Source organism: Centropristis striata, chromosome 7 (assembly GCF_030273125.1).
Source record: "Centropristis striata isolate RG_2023a ecotype Rhode Island chromosome 7, C.striata_1.0, whole genome shotgun sequence".
NCBI lineage: Eukaryota > Metazoa > Chordata > Actinopteri > Perciformes > Serranidae > Centropristis > Centropristis striata.
Window position 1 is genome coordinate 30,125,997 of NC_081523.1, and position 9,262 is coordinate 30,135,258.

General features: G+C 38.2%; 1 protein-coding gene across 1 annotated transcript; it reads left to right on the top strand.

The window, feature by feature from the left end:
- Window positions 1-1,679: 1,679 nt before the first annotated feature.
- snrnp27 (small nuclear ribonucleoprotein 27 (U4/U6.U5)) lies at window positions 1,680-8,635 on the top strand. Its single transcript, XM_059338235.1, has 6 exons — window positions 1,680-1,868; window positions 5,994-6,126; window positions 6,648-6,736; window positions 6,853-6,932; window positions 7,853-7,917; window positions 8,262-8,635. Exons 1-6 carry the CDS (start codon window positions 1,832-1,834, stop codon window positions 8,314-8,316), a joined length of 459 nt encoding a protein of 152 aa, XP_059194218.1. The 5' UTR covers window positions 1,680-1,831; the 3' UTR covers window positions 8,317-8,635.
- Window positions 8,636-9,262: the final 627 nt, after the last annotated feature.

Sequence of the window (9,262 nt, forward strand, 5' to 3'; positions counted from 1 at the left end):
ATATATTTCTCTTCTTTATTCACATTTTGAAGTCCTTATTAACGGCTATTAAACAATATTTGTTTTAATTTGAAAAATATTGGGAGTGTGCAGGTATATACACAGACAACGCAAAACTGCTCTCTTAAATACACTTATGGTAGATAAAACATGCCCTTCAAGTGGAGAAAATGCGACAAAGTGCCGTGTAGGGTTTCCTACAAATTAAGGAAATGCAGTACAATGCTACACAGGCTGCCCTACATGCTAGAAAACTTGCTGGAGCCCCCTTTATATTTTCCTTTTTTAAATACCCTGCTCTAGAAAAGTCTGCCACTAGTAGTTTCTGTATTTACAAATAGTTTTTTAATACTATATCAATCTAGAGTACTAATACAACTATTACCATTATTGTTACTAGTGCAGTGCTTGTAGGAAGTATGTATTCGTATAGTGGGAGATATAGTAGATTTTTCAATTATGGCGAAATGAGGTTGTTTGTGAAAGTGGGATGTACAATGAGGTGTAATACTCTAACGTAGTGTTAATATACATATATTGGGTAATGCATGGATGTACATTGAGATATAAAGAGACAGAAATAGTTATTTAAGAAAAAGAAAATCATTCAACATGGTTAGACATATACACAGATACAGATATAGGAGGGAATAAGTTTACATGCAGCACAAACAGATGGATGTGAATAATGTGAGTAAGGGTTATTAGGTGTGTTGTGGAATGTCTAGATTGATAACTATTGTGTTTCATATATTGTGGCTATGCAGACCACGACAACATCTGCAATTCCATAAAACATTTACTTTTCATAAGGTACGCACACCATCCAGCACACACACATTGAATATTGATATTCGCTGGAAACTATTTCAATATTATTGGAAAACCAAACCTTGTAGTGCACTTTAAAAACTCCGAAAGATAGGTAGGCGAAATAGTCTTACAGATGAGATGAGTCGGGCGTGGAAATCCAGAGTGAATTGGGTTACTGACCAGGTGTAGGCCTATCACACAATGGGGCGGAGCTCCCCTAAAGGCGTCCGATCGGAAACAGTGCAATGTCCTACATAAATAAGGATATTTTGAAAAATGAATTCAAAAATCTTCAAAATCGAGGATGCACACCTTCGTGCCATGCGCAAGCCACATACGAAATCTTAGGTCAGTCTGACTAACAGTCAGTGAGATATGCCCTAGACCAGGGATGGGCAACTTAAATGCTGGAGGGGGCCACAATTTTTCATCGACACTACCACAGGGCCACATATAGGAGACACTTCACCAGATATGATGAAACTGCAATTTTAAATATGTTTACAGTCCAGTAACTTAATGTTTCATGCTCAAATGCATGTATAACAGTATAAATAGGAAAACAAAAAAAGGTTTGAAGCAAATAAAAAATAACCAGTTACTGTGATTTATTTTTTTCTCCAGTTGCCCATCCCTGCTCTAGACACACACACACACACACACACACACACACACACACACACACACACACACACACAAACACTTCTTGCTTTTATAGATAGATTATTATTATTTATTATATTTTACCATAGTACCATAGGACTGTATAGACCTATAGGTGGTGCTAATGCCGGTCAACAGGTGTAAAACACAGAAGCTGACTCTCCTCCACGTCTGTAGAGGGCACTGCATGGAAGAAATGTCACCGGAAGCTCCCTTTTTTTGGAGACGACAGAGGATCCTGCCTTGAAGTAGCAGCCATTTAACAAACAACTCACAGTTATTATTTCTCACCTCTTATTGGTTTCTATTTAGTACCACATCGATCTGCGAGGGTAACATTTAATATATTGAGAAAATGGGCAGGAGCAGGAGTCGATCTCCTCCCAGACGAGGTAAGAAACAATAAGTTAACTCTGCTAACGTTAACACGACGTATGATCAACGAGATGCTTGAGCAACGCTGTTTTCACAGATCTGAACAATAAGATGATAATGGGCTCATTTTATTACATTAACACTGACTATCCACCTTGAAACGGACTAATTGTGTATAGAAGTAATGTCTGCCTTCCTATGCTCCTTAATGATGATATTTAGCAGTATTTGAAGCTACCATAGTTATTTAAGACGATTATTAGTTAAATAATGATTTACCAGTGACTTGGTTTTTATAAGTTTTATTCTATTAGTTTTATAAGTGTGTCAATGATAATTGACTGTTTTCATAGTTGGCGTGTAGTTAATTGTTTTTGAATATCGTCACACTGTTAAAATAATCGTAATTTTTTGTCAAAATTGTTTTTTTATGCCTAAATCATCTCCTCATGACGCCGGCCACCTATGGTAAAACCTACATCCTCAGTTGATCAGATCATGTGATTTTACCCCTTTAAGATAATGGCCTATGTCAAGTGTGTGACTTAAGTGGATTTATTATGCCTAAATCAAAATAAAATGTGACATAGGCATTTTTTTAACATGCCTTTGTGACTTAAGCAAGATATGCTAACACTTTATTTTGAAGGTGTCTACATAAGAGTGACGAGTGTGTCATAAACATGACATGGGATGTGTCATGAACATTAATGACACTTTGAAGTAACTTTAATGCTCATGATACTTGTCATGTCATGTTTCTGACAGGCTTGTGTGACTCTTATGTAGACACATTCATAATTCAAATTGGAAGTCATTTATTTCTCTTAAGTTACATAATTTACACGCAGTGTTATTACTATGCCAATAGCCACCCTTTGTTACATCCTTTTTGGGTGAAATGATCAATAAATGTCATATGTTACACTTTTGGTGAAGTTTTTTGTGTTTCCTGCAAAACTTGTAAAATTAGTTAGGCGATTATTTTGACACGGTGACGAAATGTCAGTTAGTGGTGGGATTCACCGAAGGTCCCACGATATCACGATATCGAGATGATATTAAACATTGTAGTATTGTGATAACCCTAAACTGTATAGGTGATTACACATGCTGCAATATACTGCAGGTTTAATACCCTTTTTTCCACTGCACATTCTCCCCAAATGAAAACTTTGTCAACATCTGTTTTATCTGATATAATTACTTATTGGTTTGTTCATGTTACTATTCTTGCAGCTGGGATTTTCAAGCAGACAGTCAGACCAACACACATAAAAACCTGTCTCAACCAGGGGCACGATTCAATTAGACTTTTGATTTTTTAGTCAAAGTCCGATCAAATTTTCGATGTGAACATTTTTCAGCACTGGTTTAAGGCTCTTTAAGGCCTTAAACTACAGTCTTGATTTGTAAAACTCAGCAGTTTACCGAGTTTAGTGGTAGCTGATCAGAAGGGAGTGTACCACTGGTTTACTGAGGAGGAAGAGGTTCTACTCTAGAGTCACTTATTAGATCACATTTTACTATAATTATCTTTGCGTTAGGTCTTAGGGTTTGGGTTTTTATTGCTTAGACTTTGTGTATCCTTCTTTCCTTAATGTATAAATCTGTACTTTTGTCAGAAATATGAGCACAGTTGAGATGTATTGGGTTTTTTATCCAATCTCTTAAAAGCCAAAGAGCTAAAGTGAAAATTGCAAACTGATTTTTTTTTTTTTACTTTTGCACTGAAGTTGTGACTTTGTTGTGAGTAAAACTTATTTTCTTTTGTCAGTATTTACTCAGCAATGGTCTGGTAACATCAATGTATACCCAGAGGTAAATTAAAAGGCTTTCAAACTTTTGGCCTGTAGTGTATTCCCATGGGTATTTGGTTGCATGGTGGTATACTGCACATAACCTCCACTACACCTCTGATTACAACATTTCCAAAATCTTCTCTAAAAAGCTAGGCTAACTTCCATGTTTTTCTGAAATATACCATGTTAAGGCCATATAGTCAAATATTTGATTTTGCCACCCGTGGTTTTAATTTTGTAAATTGAAATGAAAAGTCGATTTTGATCAATTTTTGGTTTACAAAACCATGCCACCCTTTGTCAACAATGTTGTCTGTGCCTGATAAAATGAACTGTATGTATGATATCTGGCATCATGAAGACCTTGGACCGTCTGATTCTACGCCTACTAAGAGTTGAAGTCAAAGACAAACAAACAAAACAACACATCGGAGTGAACAATGCTGTCCTCTACATGCTTCACTGTGCCCTTGCTCATCTGGAGGAAACTGGTGCTTATGTGAGAATCATGTTCTTTGATTTTTCAAGTGCATTCAATACCATCCAACCCAACATACTCAAAAACAAGCTCACAGAGATGGGAGTGGATCTTTCCTTCATCTCCTGGATCACAGATTAGCTGACAGGAAGACCACAGTATGTCAGGTTGGGGAAATGTGTTTCTGGGACATTAATGAGCAGCACAGGGGCTCCACAAGGGACTGTTCTGGCTCCATTCCTGTTCACACTGTACACAGCGGACTTCAAATACAACTCTGAGTCCTGCCACATCCAGAAGTACTCGGACGACACTGCTATTGTGGCGTTTATCAGGAATGGACAGGAATCTGAATATAGGGATCTGATAAAAGCCTCCAGTGACTGGAGTCACAAGAACTATCTCCTACTGAACACCTCAAAGGCTAAGGAAATGATCATAGTGGGGTGGACATCGAGGTGGTGCAAAGTTATAAGTATCTAGGTGTGTACCTGGATAATAAGTTGGACTGGTCCCTAAACACTGACACTCTCTACAAAAAGGGGCAGAGCTGCCTGTTTTTCTTAAGGAAGCTCAGATCTCTGGACATCTGTAGTAAGATGCTGCAGATGTTTTATCAGTCTGTGGTGGTAGTGTGCTGTTTTATGCTGCAGTCTGCTGGGGAGGCAGCATCAGACACAGATATATAAGGAAGTTGGACAGACTGGTCTAAAGAGCTGGTTCTCTGGTTGGAGCCAGGTTGGACACACTGGAGGAGGTGATGGAGAGATGCACTGTCAAGATGTTGGAGGCACAAAACCTTGATGGGGAAATTCAGTTAGTCTGGTAGAATCTCTTCAAGAGATTCTACCAGACTAACTGAATTTCCCCTCGGGGATAAATAAAGTAATTTTGATTTGATTTTGATTTGACAGTCTATGTAGTTCAAATCAAGATGAAATTAAGCATTTCAACTCCAAACCAGTTGACTGAATAAGCAATCAATTTATTATTATTTTAACAAAAATGTTTCATTTGTAATTTGCAATATCAAGAACTTGTATAATAAAATATCAATACATAGTATACTTGTATTGGTCCAATATTGACACACAAAATGTCATGAAACTGTGTGCTGTATCAATTTTGTCCCTCATTCCAAATGTCAATAAATCTCTCTGTTTAGGCCAATATACGTGGTTAACAGGAATTCTGATATGATCTTATCTGTGCTATACTGACCTATTTCTGACCTAAAAGACGGGAGGTCGTAGTTTAGGATTAAATCTGACATTAATGCTGGCTGTCTACATTTAAAAATGTTTTCTTATCAAATAATTTATCTACAAAGTCATTTAGCAGAAACTTTTATCCAAAGTGACGTACATATGAGAGGTAATACAACACAAGCAACAATGAAGTCAAGAAACATGGCAAGAATAAGCAAGAATAAGTGACATGTACTTAGTTGAGTGCTGTTAGGACTTAAGTGCTTTTTGGATGCAAGTGCTTTTCAGTAGTGAGTGCAGTAGGTGTTCAGCTTGAACAGCAACACTTGTCAAACTTTACATTTCATGTATAACAGCTGTATTCTATTGTATAACTGCATTCGGCCAAGTGATTAGATCAACAGTAACATGTATACCATCAGTCACTGAGATATGTCAGATGCCTTGTAATAATAATAATAATACATTTAATTTTTGCCACTCTTGTGGCATACATTTGAATTATGTCTTTGCAAAAGAAAGCTCTACACACACACACACACACACAATTTACTCCCATCGTGCGTGTGTGCGAGAATATATGCATGGTTAACCTAACTCTAACCCTAACCCCTGTTTGCTGCTAACATGATCTTTTTTCTTCCTTTCTTGCAGAGAGAAGACGTTCACGCTCAGCTTCACGGGATCGCGAGCGAAGGCGGAGGGAAAGGGAACGCTCTCGTTCTCGAGATCGGGACAGAGAGAGGCGCAGAAGTCGCTCACGATCCCCTCATAGGAGACGCTCAAGGTGAGGAACACTGGATGGCATTTCCCTTTTTGTTATATCAATGTGTGCCATGGTAATACTTTCTATGCTTGCAATGGGTGAGTAAATTTTTGGGCATTGAAAAAAATGTAGGATAATCATTAAATGTGTGTATATTGTCACCAAATAGTCAGTCTGCTGAATTGTCATAGAAAATCACTGTTTTCAGAGTGTTTGCAGTGTGTTTATGGTACTCTTTGACCTTTTGTGAGCTTAAAGCTTCAGATGGGGACTTTCATAAATATGTTTTGTATACTTGTATTTACATATACATACATACATTGTGACAGTAATACATGAGACAGATAATCAACCAATTAGAGCCAAGCCCTGTCTAGCGCAGCTGTCAATGACAGCAGGTGAACTGCGGTCAAACTAGGCAGTACTGATCAAATATGAATCAAGATTGTGTTAATGCTTTGCCTGTTACATGCCTCAAATCAGACACGTATTGTAGTGTCTGTTTCACTGTAAAATGAGAAAATTTGTGACCCGGCCCCCAGGTCTCCCCCCAGACGTCACCGCTCCTCCTCTCCCTCTGACCGGGATAAAGACTCGAAGGACAAGTCAGCAAAGCCAATTCAGATCTCAGGTATTAGATCCATAATTTATTATTTTTGCTATATTAATTAATTGGGAAGGAAATTAATCTTTTTCAGTGCAAAATTTCTGTTTTTGGCAAAATTAAAAACCATCATGTTTTGACAGCGGAAGACATGCAGGGCAAAACCGAAGAGGAAATTGAGATGATGAAGCTGATGGGATTTAGTAACTTTGACACCAGCAAGGTGAGAACACAAAGTTTATGATTTTGTGCAGCCACAAGGGGGTGCAGTTTATTTTTAAATAACATTTATTTAATTCCACAGCTGAACTGAAGAGAGGCATACTGATAGTTAACATCTATCTTTGTGGACCTGCACATTTAACCAATTTTCTTCTAGTTGTGATCTGGATTTCCACACTGTGAATGCCCACAGAATCAGGGTAGCCAAGATTCACAGTGTTGGTAGCTGCTGATTATGTAGTGGTCACTAGTCACATTCCCCTTTACAAAGCTTTACTGATAATGATCATGCCAGTATTACAATATTCAGCTTTTATTGACAAAAATAGGCTACGTATTAATATTTTTTTTTAAATTCTGCTTAACTAGCTAGCCCTTCGTGGCTTATTTAACACCCAACTCACATATTACACTGTATATGCAACTGCTGTACAGTACAATCCTTCCAGCCACTTCCCTTGTTTCATGCTCTCCATCCGATTGTGAGCAGCTGGAAGTGATTTTGAAGCAGCTGCAAATATGCGATGATGATGCCACTGAAATGTAACTCATTTGCTTATAGCAATGCCAGACTGCATTTCCCCGTACTCTTTTTAGTGGATCAAAACACCTCAGTATTATGGGATGCATAATGTATATTGAGAATTTTGTTATAAGTTTTATTTGTCAGATGCAATTTGAAAACTGCCACCTTGGTTTTATTTACCAACAAGATAACACACATTGCATGGTGTTGTACCACCCTAATTCACACTCCAAATGATCTCAAGAAATGAGATCCTATGTGTATATAAGCAGCAGTGGAAGTCAGGCAGACTGCATTTGTTTATCAATAACTAGTCACTCTTTTCTTGACCTGTGATATGTGATGGATGTATGTATGTTTTGTATGCAAGAGGCAGTAACATTGTTTTCGAACAGGGGAGGAAAACTGACGGATCAGTCAATGCATTTGCTGTCAATGTCACCATGAAGAGAAAATACAGGTATGTCAATGCATAGAGCTGTTTGTTGGCCGTGCAGCATCACAATAAAGCTGCACACAGCCACAGGCCATTTTGGAACTATGAGCCCTTGTTCTATTGTATAGTGATCGCTTTGAAGTTATTGTTTGAACCCTGGTTGCCGGTAAGGCTGCAGAGTTAAAGTGTCAACTTTTCAGTCCCACAGTGAGCACTCTGAGCATCAACCACTGTTATTGTAGCCAATCGCCTCTGCAGGTGTTTCTATGCAGAGATCCCGGCTCTCCCATTGGTGCACAATGATGTAATCTGCAAGTGTTGCGAGGGTAACAGTGATGTAATGTTTTCTTATATATTTATTTTTTTAGGCAGTACATGAACAGAAAAGGTGGATTCAACAGGCCGCTAGACTTCATCGCTTGAAAGTATCAACAACTCACTGTGATACCCGAGAAGCCAACCTCCCTTCTCCCCACGTAGTAGTGAATGAGTGCTTTTTCTTGTTATTACAAACCTGTTTTATGTTACTCAACAATTCTGTATATAGTTTTTTTTTCCTTGAGAAGTTGGTCTCCTAGCAATACTCAACTGTGGCTGGATATTAATTGGAGATGCAATGCATAGAGCTTTGTGTTGTTGAGGTGTGTGGGGATTTCATTTTAAATAAAAGCATTTTAAAAATATGGATGTAGTCTTGACTATGACAAAGGTTATAATAAATAAAGCCAATCTTTCCTCTTGTTTTTCCATGATGTGCAGGAATATAATACGTAATTAATGTGTTATCACGTCATGTATTGGTGAATGTGATAATATCACAGTCCAGGGTAGAGTCTAGTGCAGGTCACTTTTTAATCATAGTTTATTCTACACTTTATATAGAGGTTTTTGGGTGTACATTCCCGTGTAGGTTGCTTGTTTGTTTTTCTGGCAGGTGTCATCAAATTGAATCTAATTTAGTGTTCTCTACAAGAGTATACCATGGACTTTTTTCTCATTCAATAATTGAATTTAGTCCTTGTGTTTTTCCTGTTTAAAAATGGGCATCCGTCTCATTTTCAATCAGCCTTTACTGGTGAATGTCGGAAAGCAGTGATCTTGCGCATGCGCATACTTTGCGTTTTGGTAGGGGAACCGAGAGCCCAATAATCAGCGAACATGTGAATCTGGCCAATACCTGAACACGAAATAAGACAAACAACAAGACGGGAGCCTATCATCACCATACACCGCGAAACAGCATGGCAGAGGGGCGTGTCTTCTGTCAGAAGCGGGCGTTGTCAGGTTAGCTCGTGGGCACTGCGGCCAATAGCTAACACATTTACCAAAGATCAGCCAATCACAGGACACACGTTTTTAATGGAGAAAC

Excerpts from the sequence above, each read along its gene's own strand:
- snrnp27 (XM_059338235.1), top strand. The coding sequence starts at position 1,832 with ATGGGCAGGAGCAGGAGTCGATCTCCTCCCAGACGAG. Across the intron at positions 1,869-5,993 it reads TCGATCTCCTCCCAGACGAG|AGAGAAGACGTTCACGCTCA; the intron begins GTAAGAAACAAT and ends CCTTTCTTGCAG. Across the intron at positions 6,737-6,852 it reads AAAGCCAATTCAGATCTCAG|CGGAAGACATGCAGGGCAAA; the intron begins GTATTAGATCCA and ends ATGTTTTGACAG.